Source organism: Mytilus edulis, chromosome 9, assembly GCF_963676685.1.
Source record: "Mytilus edulis chromosome 9, xbMytEdul2.2, whole genome shotgun sequence".
In the NCBI taxonomy this organism is placed as follows: Eukaryota; Metazoa; Mollusca; class Bivalvia; order Mytilida; family Mytilidae; genus Mytilus; species Mytilus edulis.
Window position 1 is genome coordinate 30,308,737 of NC_092352.1, and position 24,940 is coordinate 30,333,676.

At 31.8% G+C, this 24,940-nt stretch overlaps 1 protein-coding gene across 2 annotated transcripts in view; it reads right to left on the reverse strand.

Annotated features, from left to right (window-relative positions):
- LOC139488073 (F-box and WD repeat domain containing protein 10B-like) overlaps positions 1 to 24,940 on the reverse strand; it is a 44,351-nt gene that overhangs the window by 13,966 nt on the left and 5,445 nt on the right. For both annotated transcript variants that reach the window (XM_071273414.1, XM_071273413.1), the window contains exon 3: positions 76 to 524. In XM_071273414.1, coding sequence (XP_071129515.1) covers positions 76 to 524 — 449 coding nt within the window. The remainder of the gene's footprint in view (positions 1 to 75; positions 525 to 24,940) is intronic.

The window sequence follows — 24,940 nt, forward strand, 5'->3', positions numbered from 1 at the left end:
CTCACTGTACTGAGGCCAATAAAAACACTTTTTTGTACCATTTACATGTACTTTCATCTTCATTTTGCAATTTACCTGCATGAGCATAACTTCTTCCATCAACTTCTTGTTCAACTCCAGTTCAACCTTGACCTCTGAAACAAGCACCTGCCACTTGGTACTGACATCCTTAGCAGCATGCAAAGAAGCCTCATCCAGAAGTCGAAGGATATATTTGGCAAGATGGACTGGTAGATATCTAATGAAGTCCTTAAAGTGGGACACACCAGAATGGGCCTTCGCTGAAGAGGGAATGACCATAAGGGCAGGGTCCAGTGATGACAGGCTAGTCTCATCATGAAAATCATGGGGATCTAATATCTGAGGTCTTATTGCTTGTCTGATCTTTTTACCAGTGATTGGGTCTCTTGTTGGAGAACCATATTCTGGGGACAAACTAATAAGCATGTCCAGTTCAGGATGGTCATCTGTTTTATACGAATATTCTGTCTCACAAATGGACGAAGATTCAAGATGGTCATCATCTGCAAAAATAAGAATTAGAAATTATTTTAAAATTATATACTTAAATCATCTGATTTTTCTATATAGATAGAAGTAACGGGTAATCTAATGTACAGATCTATTGATATATAAGAGTTCATATAAACCCTCAACAAAATCGATTCCTCTTATAATACTGAGTTCTACATGCAAATAATTAGAGTAAAGCATGTGTTTGAACAATCAAATATTCCATTATAAAATGTTATAAACTGTTGTTAACCAATTAAACATAAAGTGGTTTTTAAGTGGAAATCAATTTAATCATCTTTTATTGCCTTTCTATAATTAGTGATCAAAGAGTTGTTTAAAAAGAGTTTTGTGATCTCACACGTGGAAAGACAGTATCTAAAACTATTAACTTAACATACTGATTGCTTTGTTTTGTAAATTAGGAACAATTATGTCTATAAACAGAGCAGTACTATGGTATATTGTAGTTACATACAAACACATTATATAGATATATACATGATATAAGAAGATGTGGTATGAGTGCCAATGAGACAACTCTCCATTCAAGTTACAATTTGAAAAAGAAAAACTATTATAGATCAAAGTACAGCCTTCAACAAGGAGCCTTGGTTCATACCGAAAACACCTAGCTATAAAGGGCCCCAAAAATAACAAGTGTAAAACCATTCAAAAAAAGGAAAATTCACAGTCTAATCTATATAATAAACGAGAAATAAAAACACTTATAAACCACATCAACAAGCAACAACTACTGAACATCAGGATTCTGACTTCTATATTCTTAAAAGTTGCAACAGCATGACTGAAACAGTTTGAATGCTCAAATAACATTATATTAGGTAAAATTTTGACCTTGACTTTGTAGCTCTATTCACAATTGACCCTTAGACTATAATTCTGCTGACATCAGCAAATAATTAATTAATGTAATATACTTTTCTCTCAGCACCAGCAAGACTAAAATTGTATGTGCTCATGTTGTTCTGACTTTTATCACTTTGAAGTCAGTAAGTATAATGACACATGAAAAAGTATAAGTGAGACTAAAACTTAATGCGATAATGACAGAGTATTAAAACTTGAAGACATTAACTATAATAAATTATAAGAGTACATGTAGTGCCGATTGTCTATAATCTCAACAGCATATAAAACATATTTCAATTACAATACATTAACTGGAGTGGTAAATATAAGATTTAATATCAATTTATTTCAATTTATCAAATTATCTTTGTATAAAATGACAATGCATGTGACGCAGCAATGTGAGAATTATATAAGACAGTTTTATGAATAATCTTTGATGAATTTTGAACAATGCTGTTGTGAAGAGGTTTTGTGAGTATCCAACAATTCTAGACCATTCGTGCCGATGTGTTGATAAAAGAGCTAAATTAACAGTACAAAGGTTCCCAAATACATGGCTGTGAGTCAATTTATTCGGTAGAAATCTTTAAATCTTGGATTAGGTATTAAAAACATAATAATCCATTTAGTCTACCAAAAACTAATATCTGACAGGCTTACGACTACAGATTAAATCATTGTAAAAATATGATATATAAAATCATAATTCATGTTTGAAGAAGAGCATTCTTTAAACATAAAGCAATGTCATAGCATGAAAGGCATTTAATCATCGGCTTTATAATATTAATGAGGGCGTTAAAGATTAGATATTCCATCCTCTTTACAGGACAGAAAGTTAGGATTAATTAAGAATGATATCATCAATTAATATATTAATTTACTGTCCAAGTTCGATTTAAAATTTTTAGCACATTTTTTCTCAGACAAAATTTAATTCTTGTATTCTCATAAACTGATTCGTGCTTGTGTTAATTAATTATTCCATATTTGTAAATGCTTCATACATGTAGAAGATATTAGCAAAATCTTAAACAAAACAGATTTTAAGGAAAAGAATTCATTAAAAGTATACAGTGATTAATAGACATCAACCTAAAATAGTATTGCCCCGTAAGGGCCAGTTTCCATTATCATTTCCATTGTTCAATGGTCCTTGGAAATTGGAATAAAACCTATAGTTTGGAATAACATTTTAACAGTTCATAATTATAATGATTGAACATAAGTATTAAATTTGAAGTTTATATGACAATATATGCATGGTAAAATGCCTGTAGAGACAAAAAAACAACTATAACCTAAGAATGTGACTGATTTCATACTATCACATTTCCATTTTCAGTGAATTGTGAAATTAAGGTCAAAACAGATATTTGATGCATAATTCAAAAAGTGAACATCTACACTTAATTAGTTTCAAGTTGAGGTGAGACAACTTAAAACCCTAACGTTAACCTTATTAGAGGACAGTTGAACAGAATTACAGATGAATTTTCTAATGGAAGGATGCAAACATCAGATAAAATCATCAAACACTACTTACCTAAAAAGGGGAAGAAATGATCATCATCGTGTTTTTTTTTTAATCTAGTGTTTCATTCTTTTGGTTGCTTTTCCATCATTTAGGAAAAAAAACTTTCAATGACAATGCCTGAATGCCTATGAAGATGTTTCTTCACATAGTACAAATTTAAAAATAAGTTGTTAAAGTGGAGAATTCAGGCTTATAAAATTACATGTAATATTTTAGTGCCAGCCATATTGGAATGATTTTAATTGCAGTTACGATCATCACGTTGACACCAGTGAATTAGCTAAGGAGTACAAGTACAGAAACATTTGGTTTGATGAAATCAAGAATCAACCCCGCACAATCAATATGAGCATGATTTCATTAGACCATGATGGAAAGAATGTAAAAAAGGCATGATTTAATTTTAATATCATTGACAACAAAACTGGTGTAACAAGACTTTATATAGCAACATCATTAAAATTAAATCTTATATAACATCATATAAATTGATAAAATGTAGTAACCAATTTGAAGGAGCACTTATTTGACCATAAAGTTAATGTGTAACCAGTTAACAAATACTTTATTGAGTAAATAGAAATACAGAGTTTAAATTTTCTTTGATGTGAATCAATTTAATTTCAGCCAAAAAATCAATTCATATATATTCAATTTCAAAATTAAACAATGTGTTAAGCTTTTTCTCTGTTGAGTAAAATAATATAATAAACTGATCAAATATGAGGCAATATATATACAATGAGGGCAATTCAGTTAAAAGATTTGGAAATTTAATTTTTAACAATAGAAAATTTTAATCAAATCTGACAGAATACAAGTCTATAAAACTATTACAGTAAGATTTATCAACATGAGTATTGCGTCAACAGGCACTACCTTAAAGATTATTAAAGTTTAATTCAAAATAGTAATGTGAAACATCAATATGCAAATACAAAGATAACAAACACCTGCCAATATAAACTTTCATTTTGAATTTAAAAACGGAAAGTTCAATTCAAATATAAAATTTGGCCCTACAAATTAAACAGTTCAAATGACTATTAAGTAGGAGGAATTTTAAGGTTTGAACATTTAATTCTGTGAAGAATTTCAATAAAAAAGGCCCCACACTGTTAGATACATGTCTTTCCTTCAGTAGTATAGACATTTCACATGAAAACTTTTGAAACATCATATATATAAGGTTTTTACAACATTGGTTTGTTTGACCTGTACTCTAAAAAGTTAATCTTATAAATAAATACAAACTTAGATAGAAGGTACAAATAGTTATCAAAGGTACCTGATTTATATTTTAGTACGCCAGATGCGCGTTTCGTCTACACAAGACTCATCAGTGAGGCTCATATCAAAATATTTATACAAAGATTGGATATTCAAATGGCAAAAATTTCTTGAAATATTAGGAAATAACAATATACATTTTGCTCATTGTTGAAGACTGGTGCACTCCAGTCATGCTCCAGTGATTCACAATATAATCAACCAAATTTTTCCCACATAGGAGGGGCCGGGCCCCCTTGATCCGACTAAGATATTTGCCCTTGCATTCATTTCCCAGTTATAAATTGAACTGCCTAACTGTATTTCAACTCTGCTATGAAAATTGATAATAAAGTAATAAGTAGACAAAGTAAAAAATGCTGAAAATATAACCTTCCCATAGACGAATCAATAGAGTGTAAGCTCATGGTTTAGAATTTAATTCTATACAAAATAGAAAAAAACTTGTAAGGGACTTTAACATGTTTAATAATAAGATTAAACTAACAATGCATAATATGTAATTAAATTTAATACAAACGACCGTAAAATTCGGCAAAATAAATCAGCCTTTCTTAATGACAATTTAAGTTAAAGCACAATGTAACATATAATATATTCAAAGTAATGTTGGGTCAGTTCAGTCTGAGACTTTTATACTAGTTAGTATAATGGTCCCAGATTTAGTCAACATGTCACTGTCAGGCTTTAAAAATGCTGCGAAGTGGCATTATACCATGGTATAATAGTGTCACATGTAGACCAGTCTTATGCCCTGGTTCCAAAAAATATTTGAGCCAGCAGGACATTTTCCCCCCAGACGTTATCATGTGAGACATAACAAAAAGCAATCAGGGTTATAATTTGGACATCATAACAATGATTCAGATTGACATAAAAACAATATTAATCTTCAGACTTTTATGTATTGACAGTGGATCTTTCACAATGTGCAACATCAGCAGTCTTTGCATTCAACCACAGGCCAAATAGCCCAGGCATGTTAAATTACTGTGGGGCCTGTAAAAATTATCTCTTCAAGCCAATAGAATCTAATTAAAACTTTTTTTTCAGCTTCAGGGCTGTAAATTTAATATATTATGAAGACTACATCGGCATACTAAAACCGCTTTAATTAGCCTGAGATCTTAATTTATTCAAAATCTCACTGTCAGAAACTTTTTTTTTACTTTTGTTGTGAAAATCCACAGCTTTTGGAGTACAGAAATGTAATGTCATCTGTTTAATGTGTTTGCCAGTATTCATTTTTTAGTGATGTTTTTTTTAAAATGGTAAAATAGCACAATTACCTTTAACAAAAACAGTATCCTGGTACAGGACAGACTAACGGGAAACTGGTCATCAATGGATGCAGAGATTAGGAAAAATCTTGTAAATAAATATGAGGAACTTCTCAATGAATGATAAAAGACAGAGGACAGCAAGGATTCAATAATATATCCCAGATAATTTATATTGGAGCAAAAGTTCTCCTTTTATCATAATCAATCTACAAACTTAGATAATTTTACAATCATGCATATGTGAAAATGTATTTTTCTCATTTTTACATGCAGAATGTGAATTAATAAATGAATTACACAACATATTCAAACCTTGATTTGGTATCTAAATAATGAACTAGGCTGAAAAAATGTAACTACTAGAGTTAGTATTTTGTCTCGGCTTTGTATTTAATAATGGCATGGTCATATCAACTCACAATAATCTAGTATAAAAATTATCTTAAATGATTCAGTTGTACCCTTATACTAAGATTACAACCATGACTACAAAATATAAACATGATTAAAATGTGTCATCTATGAAGCCATTTAACATGTTTAATAACCAAAAACCATTTAATATGTGGTGCCAATATCTTCTTATATCAAACTAATTGCTGTCATTAACTCTACTTTCCTTTTAAGTATGTTTTTGTGCTTAATTCTTCATTTAAATTAAATATATATTTATGTTTTTAACCCTACCAATGTTATATACTGTAAGGTGTAAGCGATTACAGATAACACTGTCTGAAGTTATATCATATAATGTAAACATGGCTAAAGGCTTATTACTGTAGCAAAAAAAAGTTGATCTTAAAGAAGTCTAAACGTTGAGTGATAAATGTCAAAACCACGTAAACTGAAATTAGCCGCCATAATACCACCGTAATAAGCCTGTGGTGGTCCAAGACACTTGGTAAAAGTTATAAGAGATTTTTATCAAAAGAAAGGCAACAAATTTGAATCAATAATTTTTATTTTTTCTTAGAGAAATAAGCTAATTATTATGTCCTACATATTACTTTGAAATTGCAATGTAGCATGCATGATACATGTAGATGTACAAATGGAATACACCGTAAATGTACTTCTATAATCACGTGCAGCAATTGATAAATGTTAACTCTAATGCAACATTGTTTGTAACGTTCATTTTGAAAGGATATCATAAGGTCGCCAATTTTCATGGTGTTAATTTCGCAATTGATGCTATGAAAATGTATGCACAAGTATGATTTGACGTTGTTTTCTGTCAGTTTCATTAGAATGAAAATAACAATATTGTATTTTAAGCTCCGAAGGCATTAATTGATGATTTGATGGTCGCCCCATTTACATGCTCTGCTAACGCCTTGCCAGTAAACTTAATTAGCAACCATCAAATCACCAATTGGTCGGAGCTTAAAATACAAAACATTTACTTCCTAATTGTTCTCAGACTCTAAATAAAAAGATTACCCAATATTTATTTTAATATCAAATTACTGTATAAGATAAAAGTCTTAATTTTGAATAGAAAGAAAAGAGGCCAAATTCCAATCCTAAACAAAAACAGAAGTTTATATGTGCTTTTAAGGTGACAATGCCACTCACAAGATTATAAAACAAATAAAATTTTAGATATACATATTAAAATGTAATATGTTCTGTAAACTTTAGTTGTAATAAATACCTTGTTTAAGTACAATTATGGCTCAAATTTCAAAGCATTAATAAAGTGATTTAAAGCTTTGAAACTAATATATATATGTTCAGTCAATGTGAAGACTTGACAATGTAAAAAACCTTTATTTCATCAAATAACAAACTAAACACGTATTGTAGCATTTAACCATGTAAGCAAAAAAAAAAAAAAGAATGCAGACACGAGACACTATTGTAATCATCCAAAAAATTATGTCATGATTCTGTATGCCTTTGTTTGACCTGTACAAATGCTGTTTGAAGATGTTGTTTAAAAAAAAAGAACCAAAATTTATCAATAGACAAGTTACTTCTGTAACATTTATAAAGGACTCTGTCATTCAACCATATTCATGTAAAACAGATACTTAATTTAACTACATTTGTACATGTATGTCTTTAAAGTCACCTTGATAAATCAACAGATATCATTTTATAAAACTGATTTTAATGAAATAAACATTTTTAACAATACAGAAGGATGCTACAGCTTACATATAGAATTCATGCAGAATCTTACAAAAAAATATAGGAATTTGTTATACATTGAAATTTTTGTGACTTACAAATGTACATAAGTCAAATTAAGTATTTTGTTTTCTCAAGATTTATTTGGGAAAAGACATTCAAATTTAACTATATAAGTTCATCTAACAGCTATAGGTTTTCAAATGAAAAGAATGATAAGCTCTGGAAAAAGGGAGGGCTTGTAAAATTAGAGGGTTTGGTTCAGGAGAATTTTTTTTTTTAAAATGTACATGTATAGGAATCATGGTAAAACCAGATGGATTTTGAAAAAAAACATGATCCCTAAATACAATGTATAGCTATATCATGATTATTTCAAATTAAAAAGACTTACAAAACCAAATGAACAGTTCCAATATATGCAGGTCAAAGTTATATTGATTCTGGTGTTACATGTACTTTTAAAAGTCAATATGAATAAATAGAATTACATGTACACAGTTAAAACATGGTAAACATGCACGCAAATACTTTTCATTTAAGACTTAAAATAAATATACCAATTGTGCCAAATCAACATGATCAACAAATGAAATTCTCAAATTTGCTTATATGGTGCTTATAGAATTAAAATAGAATTTCATGTTCATGTACATGTATATTTCCAGTTTTGATTGAATATTTGGTAATGAACCATAATATAAATGATCATAAATTTATTACATCCTCATTCATCATGTTCATCTAAAACTTGCAAGTCATTCATACAATAAATAACATGGTCAGCATTATTTACTAAGTCATCTCCTTAACATGGAGGACATACTCATACTTTCAATAACTTTATTTATGGACAAAAATATATAATCCCTTTAAATGAAACAATTAAATCTGAATAAATTTTAGTCTATGACTACAATGTATGCTTACCCAAAAATCACCCAAAAACGTTTTAATTTTCTCTAGATTATTGTTACTTTATAATATATTTATGTTTAAGTAAGGAGAGAGCAGATTTAAAAATCACTTGAAAAAGATGAAAGTAATGGTCTTTTTATTATCACCCATAATAAATAAAAATAAACCTTATACTAAGTAAATTATCGATAAACATAAAACTGGGAACATAAATTTCTAAAGGAGATATACATGTATATATTTATTAGCATGCATAGGACGTGACTATAAGAGCAAGTGGGTGTGTACCCTCTATTTGAGGCTAACTACGACATTGATTCTATAAAGAGATAGTGAAATACAGAAATATTTTTTGCAATTTATATACATGTATATTTACTTTGATATAAAGCATTTACAAATACACTGCTGAAGTTGAAATGTTTCTGAGGGTAGAACGACTCAACCTGCAATAGCCATGTGCCTGTCTGGAAGCTATATCTTGTTTAAAATGGAATTTTGAGTTGCTAGCATTTTTTTATTTTTTTTAAAATATCTACTAAATTAATTCAGGACTTTTTCAACTCCAGACAATTTAGAGCATTATGACATTGTATTCTTATGCTGACCTCTATGATTTTTGTTTGTTTTGTTTTTGTTGTTTTAAGTTTTTGTTACGTTTTTTTTTAGGGTTAAATTTTCATACTGACAAGTAGCCCATAGCCACATACACATTTCTTTTTCTAAGATATCATACATGTATTTGTTCAGAATGCAAATGTACGAAATTGATGTGAGTAGAATTTTTTTATTTTAGGACACCCAAATAATGAATACACTAGAAAAACCAAAGAGCTATCAAGCCCGCTTACTGTCTATGATGCCTGTCAACAGCTATTATTATTGACTAGATCGATTTTATAGACGTTCTACATTCAAAATAGCTGTCGTATTTCAAAGTTGCTGTCAATCAGTTATTTTTGCCGTCTGCAGTTAAAATCGTCTTTCCGCTCGGCAGATTTGACCTTTACCTTTTAATTCCTCTGATACCATCAGATAACGACGGCCCTTTAACAGACGTCCGTTTAATTAATTATAAGAAGTTAAATCTCGCGATCGATATCGTGAACGTTAACGTTGTTACAGTTATTACAATAACTATATAAGTAATTTATATTTGGTATTTCTTTCAAATTAATACAATTATCATGAATGCAAATTTTAATATTTAAGATTTAAAATTAACCGCTCAAAAGAATTGAAAAAGTCACATTTGTTCTTAATATTCTTAATTACCACAATTAAACATCGTCCAAAGCTTATGAGTTGTTTTCAAAAGCAGACCTACCTGAGTTTAATTCACATCAAAGGAAACCACCTTAATTAGTAGGAGCGGCTATTTGTCAATTTCAATGACAGTGTAATAAAAAAAAGTTGTATAATGAAGGAATGTTGAAATAGTTAATTGATTTATATAAATTAACATTATTGAAAGGATTCATATTGCTGAAATCGTACATTTTATCATACGTTTAATATAAAGATATTCAATTGAAAGACTTAGTATCATTATTAACAATTTTTTTTCTGTTGCTTTAGGTACACATATAGGTATGTGCGTATTTAACAGGCACGCGATTTTTTTTATGAAAGTGTTTTTTAACATTTCATAATTCTTTTAAAGGGATTCAAACATCAGATTTGAGTGAATTATATAGACCGAATAACCTAAATATTGCAATAAATCACGTGCCTGTTATTTTCCTGTTTTACAATTGTTTGATTTTTTAATTTGAAATTGTTTACGTTGACTAACAGTATCGTTTTATGATAGAAAAGAGCAGACTTGTCTTTATTTGACTAACATTAATTTATTCTGTTTAGATTAGAATGCATGTATATGTAGCGTACAATATTCAAAAGTATTACCGAATATAATACGGAGATGTTCATGTGAATAAATAATTAGTTAGTGTATTTTCCTAGGAAAACATCTTCAATCAGATGCAATCAAATAAAGTTAATATATTACATGCTTTCTTTTCCCTAATTGGTTATTAGAAGCCGAGATGTCAATTGATCAAATGTTATGTCAGAGGCTCACAGTTTACAGACATAAAAAATTGAGAATGGAAATAGTGAGAAATATAAATATTTTATAAACTCCAGGGGCGGATGCAGGAATTTTCGAAAGAGGGGTGCTAACCCAGGGCAAAGGGGGGTGGCAAAACATATGTCCCGATACAAATGCATTGATCGGCAAAAATAAAGGGGGGTGCGCACCCCCGGAACCCCCCCCCCCCCCCCCCTCTGGATCCGCCACTGTAAACTCTATGATTTCCACAAAGTAGTCTACACGAGAAACCTATTTTATACTGAAATATTACAGAAATCTTTTCAAACTCCTTCATACACGTGGGAAATATATGCTTTCTATAGTTCTACTATCATAGTATGCACGTTGTATTACTTGCTTTAATAATTATTTACTTGAATATCCGTACATGTACTTGCCGGAAAACTCTATTGTTAAAATCTATTCGTCGCCTCTTTGGTCAAGACGAATATAATATCCATGAAGAGAAGTACACGAAATAAACAGAAACTGTTTATATTACTTAATTGATTGGGTTTTTTTTTGTTTTTTTTTTCTCTTTCTATAGCACTCAGATTGTTGTTGACTTTATAGAAAAATTAACGATCACATTTAAAACAATTGTACGCAATTTAACAAAACAAAATATAAGAAATAGCAGGTTATAAAAGATTTGATTGTGAAAAAGGTTTTAAACGTAATGCGACATTCCCGGTATTTGTTTTAATATATAAAAAAAAAAACCACCCCCCTAAAAAACATGCCCCACCTACATCCACATTTGATTGGTCCGTGTAACAATATATACTATTATTGCTTATTTCTAATTGGATCAATTTGATGTGGAGGTGTGAACGATAGACTATACAATACACACTTTCAATTAACAAAACCGACAGCTGATGATACAGTAATCTTTTCAGAAACTAAAGAAGGCTTGCAACATTCCTTAGATATTTTCCAGTTGTACTGTGAAAATTGGAAATTGAAGGTGAATGTTAAGAAAACCAAAGTTATGGTATTTAGCAAGAGGAAAACTAAAGAAAATCTGAAATTTACACTGCAGAACGATTTACTTGAAGTTGTTGATACATATTCGTATTTGGGTGTAATTTTTAAATATAATGGTACATTTTTTGATACCAAGAAGAAACTTGTAGATCAAGCCCAAAAGGCACTGTTTTATATTTACAAAATTATACGGAATGAATCTTTACCAATTGATCTACAATTTAAACTCTTTGATTCTATGATAGAACCTATCTTACTGTATGGTTCTGAAGTTTGGGGCTTTGAAAACCTGAAAATTATCGAAAAAACTCACTTGAAATTCTGCAAAAGGGCGCTGAAAGTTAGAAACACTACGCCTAATTTTATGGTGTACGGAGAATTGGGTAGATTTCCTCTTGAAATAAAGGTGAAAATTAGAATGATTATATATTGGTGTAAAATTGTAAATAATGAATCAAAACTATGCAGTTTATTGTATAGACTGATGCTTGGTTTAAGGCCTAAATCTAAATACACCTTTAAATGGGTAAATTGTATAGAAGCAATATTAAACGATACTGGCATTGGATATATTTTTGCCAATCAAATAGGCTACTGTGATAAAATGTACTTAAAACAGATACTTTGTGATCAATTTGTACAACAGTGGTTTAGTAATATTGAAAATTCATCACGAGGTCAATTCTACTCAATATTTAAAAAAGATTTTACTTTAGAAACATATCTGCTAAAACTTCCCGAATATTGCAGGCTTTGGATTACACACTTTAGGTGTTCAAATCTGCGTCTGCCTATAGAAACAGGCAGATGGCAAAATATCCCGAGGCATGATAGAATATGTACTTTGTGTAAGAGTAATATTGGTGATGAATTTCATTTGTTATTTAAGTGTACTTATCAAAATATTGTTGTATTAAGGGAAAAGTTTCTGCCAAGCTATTACACAGTGAACCCTAATTATAAAAAAATGGAAGGTCTTCTTTCAATATGTAATGTACAACTGTATAAACGTCTTTCTGTATTTATCAAAAACATTGCAAATATGTTCTGAAAATGTTAAAAAAAACCATGTTGTATGTTATTGTTATATCTTTATACTCTGTCATTGATACCACATAATTACTTCGTCATGTTTATATAATGCTATTATGTATGACCTCATGTTACACATGTATCTGTGTCTGAGTGTTCAAATAAAATCTTGAAATCTTAAAAGGTGTGTAGCCGTTAAAAACTTCAGTCTTCATCACTTCCGAAAAGAAATATAGAATTTAGTCATTCCTCAGAATGCAATTATAACATAATGCTTATCAAACACTAACTACAAAGAATAATAGTCCAACAACTTTATGTATAAAGGAAAAGTACCAATTAATAGAGAAAATGGACTAAAAATTAAAGTTTCCAGAAAGACGGGCCTACAATATATGTTAAATAAGTATGCACTTGTGTGTCATGTAGTCAAGCATAAATCGATGGCCTGTATTTTTTTACTATGCACATATTGTTTTATTTTTCAACCAAAACCAACTTGTGTATTGCTGTTAAATATTTTTTTTTTGCATTCTCACACCATTCACGTATATTCTTCAATCATGTTACAATAATCAGTGAAGTTTATGTTCAGTTACCAAGCGTAAACAAATCAAATGTGATTATGATCCAGAGTATTTGGACCGTATGCGTATATAATCGTACGGTCCGACCATACGCGTACGGTCGGACCGTATGTGTATACGCGTACGGTCTAGTACGAGCTGATCATACATGTTGTTGGATCATGCGGGTTAAATTTAAACAAACCTTATCACAATCTTTATTTTTAGTTTTACAAATTGATATTATTTGTATTATTGTTCCGAATCCTAGTTTGGTACTCTCGCCTACAGTGACACTTGCTACCACAAGTAACGTAATTTCGGAATTTCTCGCTACATTGGTGACCTTCTGCTGTTGTTTTTTCTATGGTTGTGTTGTATGTGTAATGTCGAACGTCGTATTTCTCTTATTTTCGAGAACAATTTTCAATTTATTTAACAACTGTCTCCCATCTTACCTCCCGGTCCAGTAAAAATAAATTGACATTTCCTCATAAATAATCATTAATGAAATGTATTTTATTTTCAGAAGATCTACTTTGTAACACATTCTTGGACTTATACATTTCTCTTAAAGCCCAAGCATCCAGTTATATTTTATGTTTCTAAATTACCATGCACAACATACATGCATGAGAATATGAATAGGTCATCATTTATAAGGATTTGAAGGTATTTACAGATATAAGAAAAATGTGCCAACAAGTAAGTCTGGGAGCGATACCAAAACAATATAGATAATAGAATAGAGGTGATGAACTATAAAGAGCATAATGATTAATCATGGATAGTGCTTGGTTGTTCAACGTCCAGTGGCAGATATTTGATATATGTTAAGGACGATTATAATACAGATCAATTGGCAGGAAAATATTAAGATAAATAGTACCGGTATAACGAAATAAAAAAAGATATAGAAATATAGAAACGATTTATGGTGTCCCCAGACAACGAGATTCTGGATCCGCTCCTGCGTCAGAACAATTACTGACCATACATTATTCTCTTTGGTGATAATCAGCCGATTGAGCGATTTATTTTTTAAAATACAACTGCGGGCATCAATTTGTAAATAAACAAGATCTTATATATTATTTATTCGAAAATAAATGAAATTATTGAAAATTTTCTGTCATTCTAAAAAAAACCAACACTCAATGTACAAAATTGGTGTCCGAAAAAAGACGACTTCAAGAACATTTACAGATCATCGTATGCATACGAGTGACAGGCGTGGTGACAGGCGTGGTGACAGGTCAGTCCCGTCTTATGTACAGTACAAGTCCAGTTTTTAATTAAAAATACAAATATACATATTGGAATTTCATGACTGCCTTTTCATTCAGCATAGGTTTTGCCTTGTCTGTTTTCAATTAATTAGCTCTCTAGCTAATAAGTCTAGCGGAAAATACTTCACGTCAGGTCGTAAAGGGTTAGTCACTGCAGTACAGAAGAAAACATGGTAAAACAAGAGAAGATGATGATAATTAACTGACATTAATGCATTAAGGAAGGCCTAGATATTGAAATACAATATTAATAAAAGTGGATTTTTTTTATGCAAGAACTGTAAAGTGAAAACGCTAGGGATCACCTTGCTTTTTGGTTATTGGATAGACTGAGTACGGGGTTACATTTATTTTGTTTTATGTTGTGTTTGATTGTTTAGTTCTCACTGATATGTAACACATTTTATCCTGCTTCTCATTCTCATGTATTTTATCAATCAAACACAAAGTAGCGTTTAAATCTGATAGATTGAAAAGAAATTCCCATTTAACCAAATAAGACAAAATTATCGTAGAAAATCAAACACATGATTTTTTTCATAATTTATTTACAATGTTATTTGGATATCAATATATTCAGTTCAGTTTCAATATATTTCCCAATTATATACAAGTCCCTTGAATGAAGAGATAACTTAAACTGGTCTATGTAAAACATAGATCTCTCTGCCCAAAATGAAAGTTTTTAGCAACCTGCAGCATTGTCTTTATCACCGTCTTTGTAAAATGCATTAAAATATGAATTCGGTGCTAAATAAAAAAAAAAGAAGTTTTGTATGTGTCGAAAGCCAAATACAGAGATTTTATAACGCGGATTGTATACTTTAAATATAATTACATTGTTGATGCTTAAAACGTCCAGTGGCAAATATTTCTTTCATAGTCGGGACTAGTTTGATATTTGCCCAAGTGCATCTACTATTGTCATTAGCTATCATATGGAAAAAGTAAAGAAAAACCATACTCGTTGTTATCTGACATTACCGAGCTATAAGTTCGATTTTTTTTTCTAGCCCAAATTTCATACAATCTTGTTTGCCATGGTATTGTTTTCTTTGTAACCGAGAGCTTTTCTCTATAAAGATTATAACTTGTACCTCGCCACTCATATAATTAATCGCTAATATATTACAAAATTCTTTTTTGAGTATGTTACTAATATTTGTTTTATATGCGTTCAGTGGTAACTATACCATGCATGCATGTCAAGTATGTCGGCTATCGTACATATTATTGAACCTGTACAAAATTAAAGAACCTTTGTGAGCACGCTCATATACCCCACGTCTTCATATTTTCACTTGAGAAATAAAATCTCGTCGATATGCACAACTACATAGTATGTCCTTATTATCTGAAAAGGTTTCGTGAAATTCTGTTGTGTGGTTTGAGAGGGGTTGCGATGACAAACTGTTGCAGTATTACATTAAAGTAAATAAGTTCAAAGGGGCGTAACTCCTAGAAAAAAATTGAATCGCAATTTCCCGTCGATATGCACAACTGCATAGTATGTCCTTATTATCTGAAAAGGTTTCGTGAAATTCTGTTCTGTGGTTTGAGAGGAGTTGAGATGACAAGAAACAGGACTGACGGACTGACGGACGGACGGACGGGTCAAAAACATTAAACCCTCCGCAACCCGTTGACGATAGAAAACAATAGAGTCATGTCCAGATAAAGAGGCCGTCCGAAAATAAAGATGGGTATCAATTTCGAGAGTATTTTGGATAAAAATATAAAAACAAAATTTAATAATGCAAGACGTAACAACAACTACTTTTTACATAGTCCAGCTTGCTGTACAAATCTTTGTTTTTACATAAACAACAAGAAAATGTGATAGTACACGGATGCCCCATCCGCACTATAATTTTCTATGTTCAGTACCAGTAGACCGTGAAGATGGGAGTAAAAAACTTTAAATTGGCATTGAAATTAAAAGATCATATCACAGGGAACATGTGTACTCAGTTTCAAGTTGATTTTGGGTTGACATCAAAACAACAAAAACAACCACGACCAAAGTTTTTAAGTTGAAGCAGGGAAGACGGTGGGAAAAAGAAACGAATGAACGGACAGACCGTAACGGACCTCCAGACCAGAATACACAATGCCCATAAAAATGGGCTTAAAATGAGGCATGGAAAGTGAAGATGATTGCAGCGCTTGTAATAAATATCCATAGTTGAAATAAATATTCTATCAGCAAAGGCCTAGCCCCATTTTTGGCGAGCCTACGATGAAAACGCGAAACATAGCGATCCTCCATTCCGTCTGCTTCGTCCGCAAATATTCACTCTGTGGTTAAAGTTTTTAAAATTCTGATAAAAACTATCTTTGATTTCCACCAAACTTTAAAAAAAAAAAAGATGTGGTATGATTACCAATGAGACAACTATCCACAAAAGACCAAAATGACACATACATTAACAATTATAGGTCACCGTACGGCCTTCAACAATGAGCAAACCCTTTGGCCACATTATTTATGTATGTGTCTGTACCAAGTCCGGCGCCTGTAATTCAGGGGTTGTCGTTTGTGTATGTGATACAATTCTTTTTTTCGTTAATTTTTCTATAAATTAGGCTGTTAGTTTTCTCGTTTGAATTGTTTTACATTGTCATATTGGGGCCTTTTATAGCCGACTATGCGGTATGGGCTTTGCTCATTATTGAAGGCCGTACGTTGACCTATAGTTGTTAATGTCCGTGTTATTTTGGTTTTATGTGGACAGAGGTCTCATTGGCAATCATACCACATTTTTTTTTTTTATATTTTACAGAAGCTTCTGACAATCAAAAGATAGTATCGAGAGGAATTTTTTTTTGGATTTTTTTTCGTCATTTTTGTTAACAGCAAAAGTAGGCGAGACACTGGTTCCGCGTCTTTGTTAGCTAAGGGTTACAATCCATTCCCGTTCTCTCCACGGTGCCGACGTGGAGAAAACGGGAGTGGATCGTAATCCTTGGCAAGCGTAGATATGTGGGTTCCGCAGAACCCTTACAAATTTTCAACCCTGAAATTCGACTTCAATTTAATTATGTTGTTTTTGTCATATACATCTGAAAACAGTTATTCCTATGTCAATATTTGTTCTTCGTTAAATAAGTTCATGCATAACTATATCATACCTAAAAAAACATATGTAAATTATATGGTTTTAAAATGTTTAATTTATACTTTAGATAATATTTATTAGCACAAAAAAAAATCACAAGTCTCTTGCTATACACATCATTATTTTGTGAATCCGAATAATTCGGTCACTCCCCGAAATGGTCCTCTCCTACTTGCGAGGTTATCGTGGATCAGCGTAATATGAACGACTGAATTATTCGGATTAGTTAAAGTCATTGTAATTAGTAACACCCCGAAATCAGTCTTCCTTGACATTTCCGGCTATTTGAATTTAGTGCGAGTTTTCCTCGACATTTTCGAATTACCGACAGCTACATGTATATTACCTGTAATAGGTTAGGTGTCGCAACAAGTCTTCTATGTGCGCTAATTGTGTTGTGTATAATGCCACATTGATAGTATCTCAAGATTTCTGCGACTTTAATTTTTCAATAAAATTGATTCCAGATCAACGTTTAAATAATAAAGTTAAACTTATTGTTTGTATAGCATACTACTTTAATGTATAATTTTAGAACGTGAAAAGTTTGTCCGCAAGTGAGTCTGACTGACTGACAGTATGTAGACGAATAAGACCATGGAAGTAATATATTAAGTCAATATTGGTATCAAATAAAATATATACGAAAAACATTTAAATGAACTTATGTTGCATGTCGAGATGAAAATTCACTTGTTGCGGGGAATCGAGTTGAGAAAAACAAAAGTTATGATGCGAGTTACGAAAGTCGGGTCGAGAGTTACGCCAAAAGCTAGGTGTGCGTGAAAATAAGGAAAACCATTAAAACAAATGGTGTATCTCTAACAATTTATGATGCTTGCTTATAGAATGATTTACTATATTGTTGATTCTTTTTTGTTTGGACATCATCCTAGTTTCGTAAAAAAGAGGTGCTTATATAACCACTACGCAAAGTATGGTTATTTTGTGAAGAAACAAATAGCCTTTTGAAATTATTACAGCTAATTTCCAAATGCATGTAAAGCAATATTTTGGTTAGCTTGCTTGCTTTGTTTTTATATTGTACAATTGTAATTAGAATATATAAAATAGTTTAATTGCCTATAAATTGTTTGAAGATGTCAATTTTAAATGTTAAGCTCGAATTTACGTTTTTACAAACAAAGCAAGCACGCATTCCAAAGTACTCTACAAGGATTAGGAAACTAGCTGTAATTATTATTAAATTCCATAGCTTGCAGCGTCATAGTTAACGGAAAAGGGGGTAGCAACTAAACTATTTTACATATATGTAAAATACCCCTTCTGCAGATTTCGTTAAGAGAGGCCTCTTTGGGGCAAAAATCAAATAATCTTATTGGTGTAAAATCCAAATATATGGTTATTACGAAGACAACAATAAGAAGTATAGTGTACAACATATAAAATTCGTATTCTTTAAGACTATATTTAGATGTTTTGGATGAGGTGTTTCATTTGCAAATTTTAGACAGTTGCAGAAACAATTTATTTTATGGACCCCTGAACATTTGTTATTTGACCGTGACACTCAACATTGTTTGTGTTCAAAAATGAAATGACTAAAGGTTCGATTGAGCGCCCATAAAATCTGTTTAATCCAGTCGCATTTGCGTCCGTCCAAAGTCAAGAACGCTGAAAGGCTTTGTTGGTCTTGTATGCTTTTTTTGGGGGGGGGTCATCTAAATGTTTCTGAGAATTGCGTCCATATTTTCGATACGCTGTGTTTCGGGGCCTGATCGGGACAGCCTCTGGTGTGGACTTTCTCGCTGTGTTGTGCATGTGCATTGGTGTACTTGGGTTGACTTGGGTTGACTTGTTTATGTTTGTTGGGTTGTTGTCTCTTTGACATTTTCCCTGTTTCCATTCATTATTCTATAAATGTAGTAGACTAGTCAAATATACTTTTGTAAAAGATACAGAAGACGCCGTTATGGACCATGTAACCTCTTGTTAAAAATAATACAAAAATATACAATACCCAGCTGATATCTGATATTTGATAACCCAAATATGCATAAAATTCACATATTTCTCCTCAATTAATTCATCTACCGTAGATTGCCAATCTGTGTGACCAGTATTTATCACTTATGTGGTCATATTTGTAGTTTCTATTTCATAATGCACAAGAATGGCGTATACCACATTCATTCCTTGATTTGAATAGTTCTAATTAACAACTCTGAATTTTCTTTAATAGAAGAAACACAATCCCTATATCTTCGATGGGTTACTTCCTTTGATATTCAATCCTATTAGGGTATAATATTGTCACGAGATTGGGTAACGTGTTTATCGCCATTAATCAAAATACCAGGATTGACACCGTAAAAGTACATAGGCGGATCCCGCCCCCCTTTTTTAGTGAGAAAAGTTTGTTTGATTATAATTATAGGGAATCACTGAAGCATGACTAAAGCGACACCTTCCTTTATAAAAAGTTCTGCACCCGCAACTTATGCATATATTACGTTATGTTCTCTTTTCCGAATTATGTCCTACTAGAACTTATTTAAAATGTTTTGTCGTACGTCCATTTCTCGTAGTCTGTCAAATCCCAGAACACCGGAAATGTCTCCCGCTCTTGTTAGCTTTTCTTATCACTTGGCGTCCGTCGTCTGTCCCACATTAACTTTTATAAAAATCTTCTCCCTTTAAACTATTGGGCCAAGTATAACCTCTGAAACAACTGGTCCGAGACCACAATTATTTCGTTTTTCTTTTAGAACATAAATGAAAATAAAAAAATCCCACCTGCGCTTTCTCAAAGAAACTTTTAGTGTGTTGTACTACTTTGGGGACAAATTATATTAAATTTATAGAAAACTTCATCGGCTCTAACTCAAAATATGGACAATGCTAAAATGTTTAGGTCGTCTTGAAATCTTTTGACAGCTTCCGAAGGGCTAATTTTAAACCTTTTTTCAGCTGGACCAAATCACTACTCAGGGATCTCCATGGATGAAAATTGAACCATGGAGGAACTTTCACCATTACAAACCTTGTCTACGCTGTACAGTGTAGCGCGATCGGAAGTATTTTATCCCTCCATACAAGGAATGGTGAAAATGCTAATTCATTGCTTATTTAAATTATATTTATTTGAATTTTTATTATAGAATTAGAAGTATCAATATTTTCATTTATTGCCGTTTTTAACCATTCAAATGCCAAGTCATCATGGCCCCCCCCCCCCCCCCCCTTAGTCGAGAATGACCAAAAGCTGTCATGAAGGTCCCCATGCAGATTTCTTTTATTTTTGGTAATTGTAATTTGTTATGGGGGTTAAAAATCATCTAATGTGGAGCTTATTTTTCGTGGACACTGTCAAATTCAGAGCCCATTACCGGTATGGCTGATTTGCAGCAACAACAAAACAATTCGTACGGGTTATGTAAAAGGTTAAAGAGATTTGTAAAGCAAACGTCGACAAATGAAAAGGTTTTTAATGACTATCTGGAAAAATTGATGCTGTGCAACATGCATCTTTCGAGTCTGAATAGAAACCGGAAACGCGGATGTATCAATTTGATTGTAATATACGAAATGAATTCGGAATTTAGATACGATATTTCTTTACAGGAAATATTTAAGCTTTTACTTTTAAACTTTTAAAGTAATTCTAAATTATCGTTACAGCAGTACTCGAGTTATTTACGATGAAATAATATTTACTGTTTTGCGTCTTATTTTGTACTTCTTAAAAAAGGGGGATGCTGATTGCGTAAGTCAAAATAAAGCACGTGTTCGACTTGTTAAACTGTTTTCTTTGTAACTGGATTAATTTATTAATTTATTTATTTAATCTAAATGATCATAATCATTTGCTGAAACTTAGTTGATTACTTCGACAAATGGATCGTCTATCCTCAGATAGTATTCTCCTGTTTGGTTTGTTGATCTACCTGTACAAGCTCAGGTACAAGTAATTAGCGATCTTAATCCGGATATCCCTCAGGCGTTAGAACTGTATTGGATTATAACATAAAAAGCCTAAGGGTTATGCAATTACATGCATTTGATTATAATTGATAAAAAAAATGGCGTCGGGCTACAAAAAACGATGAAGTTTTGAACGATGGCGGAAGACAATTTAACGATGGCGCAAGACAATTTAACGATGGCGCGAGTCATTTGACGATGGCGCAAGACATTTGAACGATGGCGGGGCTCCATCGTTAAACAGGCCATGCAGATCCCTGCTACTTTCCTTTAAACTTCTGGACCAAATTTTTTTTCAGTGTTATTTCAACCCCTACTTGTAATTTGAGGCAATACACATGGAGAAATAAATTTGGAAGGGGTATAAAAATTTATGGCAAGTAACCCACTGTCAACACTAGGGACTATGTTTGTAAAAGGGACGTCAATTGTGGTCTCGGACCAACTGTAATGTGCATAAACGAAAGAAATACACCAAACCATGAGACGTCTGGAGTGGTCCTGCTTTTTATATGCATAATATGTATGTAGACTTGTCCACAATGACACTATGATGTGCGTAAATTTTAACAAGCTCATAGATCAATACCATTTACTGCAACATACGTTGATACAGAGACATATATGTCTCTGGTTGATATAAGTAATTTGCAAATTATCACAAACTCTAAAAAATATAAAATATAAAAAAAGGGTAATTGCAGATCATTTCAACATAACTGCATTTTCAATAAAATCTTTGTATCGAAAAATTGAAGTAATAGGAGATTGACTAGGCGTGTTTATTTCTGCTTATATTAATTCGATATAACGTTTGAATTCAGAGCCGGCTTACCGGATGTACCTCCCCCCGCCCCCCCCCCCCCCGCAATTCAGGCAGGAACATATATAGATATACTGTTCACAGGTTCAGGTTTTTTCGAACAAGATTTTATTGCTATTGAATCTGCTTCTATAGAGAGAAGTTAATCACAGCTTGATTTGACTTCTTAAACTGGCCGTTTATTGATACTGGTCAGCGTCCACACACGTGATTTATGACAACTTATTGGTCGGTATGTAAATTTATACATGTGTTGACACCTGTGTGTAATGTCTCTTGGTAATTGTAAAAGACATTATTTACATGTTGATTGCAATGGTACGGTTGTATTAGTTTATACAGCTTAAGATTAATTGGCAGGTGAAATCTACTGAGCAGTTTTTTTAAATAGGTACAAATATATGTTTAATGTTGATAATGTTGGTATACATCTTTAATTGGGATATCTGAAAGTGGAGTGGCAAATATTGCATCCGTATTTTACGCATACATGGACTTTTTTTCGGCATGCTGTGGGTAAAGTATTAATAATTTTTACTAACTTGAAAATAAAGATTTGTATTCTTGGATAGAAGTTTATCGTCAAAAGGAAGTAAAGACAAGTCTCAAACAACTCTTTTAAAACCGGCCATCAAAATACCAGTACCCAACCTCATGCAAAAAAAGATGTGGTATGATTGCCAATGAGACATATGTCCACAAGAGACCAAAATGACACAGATATTAACAACTTTAGGTCACCGCACGCATGCTTTGTTTTTAAATGTGAAGTAAACCTGAAAACTCTGACGACTGTTTAAATATTATAGGAATTTAAAAAATTAGAGAAGGTATAAATGTTTTTGTAACTCACAACTCGACTTTCAGAAGGGGGCTACCACATAATTGTTTCTTTTTAAAAAAGGTGGTTGGGGTGAAATAAAAGTAAATGTCCGGCATTCTTTTTAGTCGTATCTCTGTTCTGCCTTTTTTTCAATTAGCTCCTCCTGCCTTTTTAAAAAATACATCCTAGTCCGCAGATAGCTCACTAACTTGGAACTCTACCTTAGCAACTCACACAGTCGACTTTTGTTGTAACTTTTAGAGATTTATAAGTTAAAATAATAATTGAATATAATTGGTACGATCTCCACGACATGCACCGTAATGAATATTGTTGTTCATGGACGTGTATATCTTAATAACTATGAGTAATAAAATATAAATAGTTAAAGAAGACATTTTTTATGTATTTGAAAAAGGATTATAATTTAGACTTTCATAAATTAATTGCAAATGGGCCCTCAAGAGCCTCGATTATTACACATGGAATGTAACACTGAATTGATTTTCCCACGGTCATTTAGTAAAGTCACCTAAGTTTACTGTTACATGAATTTTGCCGCCGTATGAAATTCTCGTGCAAGAAGATAATTGGTGTCAGCTAATTTTAGGCGAACAAACTGAGCAATGTCAAGTTAAAGGTCAAGCTACATCTGTTGACCACTAAGATGTATAAAATTGCGTGCATGAAATTATTAAATTTTCATCAAAAATAGGGATTATAGATTTTATAGATTAAGATAATGTAATTAAATTTCATAAATTTTATAAACCAAATTAATTGTATACAAATAAGGATAATTTTCAAATTACATGATAATGTACATTTTACGCGTGACAATTTTTATTTAAAACATGGGAGGGGGGCCCACATTTTTTAAGAAATTGTTTGTATGTGCGGACCAGAACCTCGTATGCCTGGGGGCACCATGTAAACCATTTAAATATTTTATTCGTTTCCATATTACTATATCCAGAGACATATTGTATTATATGTCTCTGCTATATCGTATTTGTTTTTTACCATTCCACTTTATTTGTTCATTCTTCTGCCAGTTGATATCCTCGTCCAGTGAAACATGCATGAAATATTTGCCACTGGACGTTAAACTATCGACAATCATTCATTTTGTTTCTTTCCAATTTGTCTCCTCAACACGTGCCAATTAATCCACCACTGGCGGCTAGCAACTAGTGTATTGATGTTCTTCTTTATATACATATATACACGATAAAGTCAAAAGAAAACTACTGACAGCTTGAGAACAATTTTAACAAAACCAATCTTCTTTAACTGAGATATAAAACGGTACAACAAAATGTAAAATAGAATAAAATTTAAGGAATAAAAGAAAAAATAGCTTGACCCCATTCAATTTAATTATAAGCAATTTTTAATAGTTAGATTAAAAGTTAGCAATTTACGTGAAGAACTAGCAGTCTAAGATACTGATATATAAAGTTATGTTATATATATTTCAAATAATGATTAAATGTAAAAACAGGGAAGTTATATGACCTCCTTGGTAAAAATGAATCTTTTTCATTAAGAAAGGTGAATAATAAAGGATTCAAAGTAGTACATTTTGAAATTTATTAAAATTTTAGAACACGAACTAATACTTTAAAATAAATTAATATATGATACCAAGGAAGTTATATGAGACCTTCTCATATAATCTCCTTGGTCATACTGGCAACCCCGA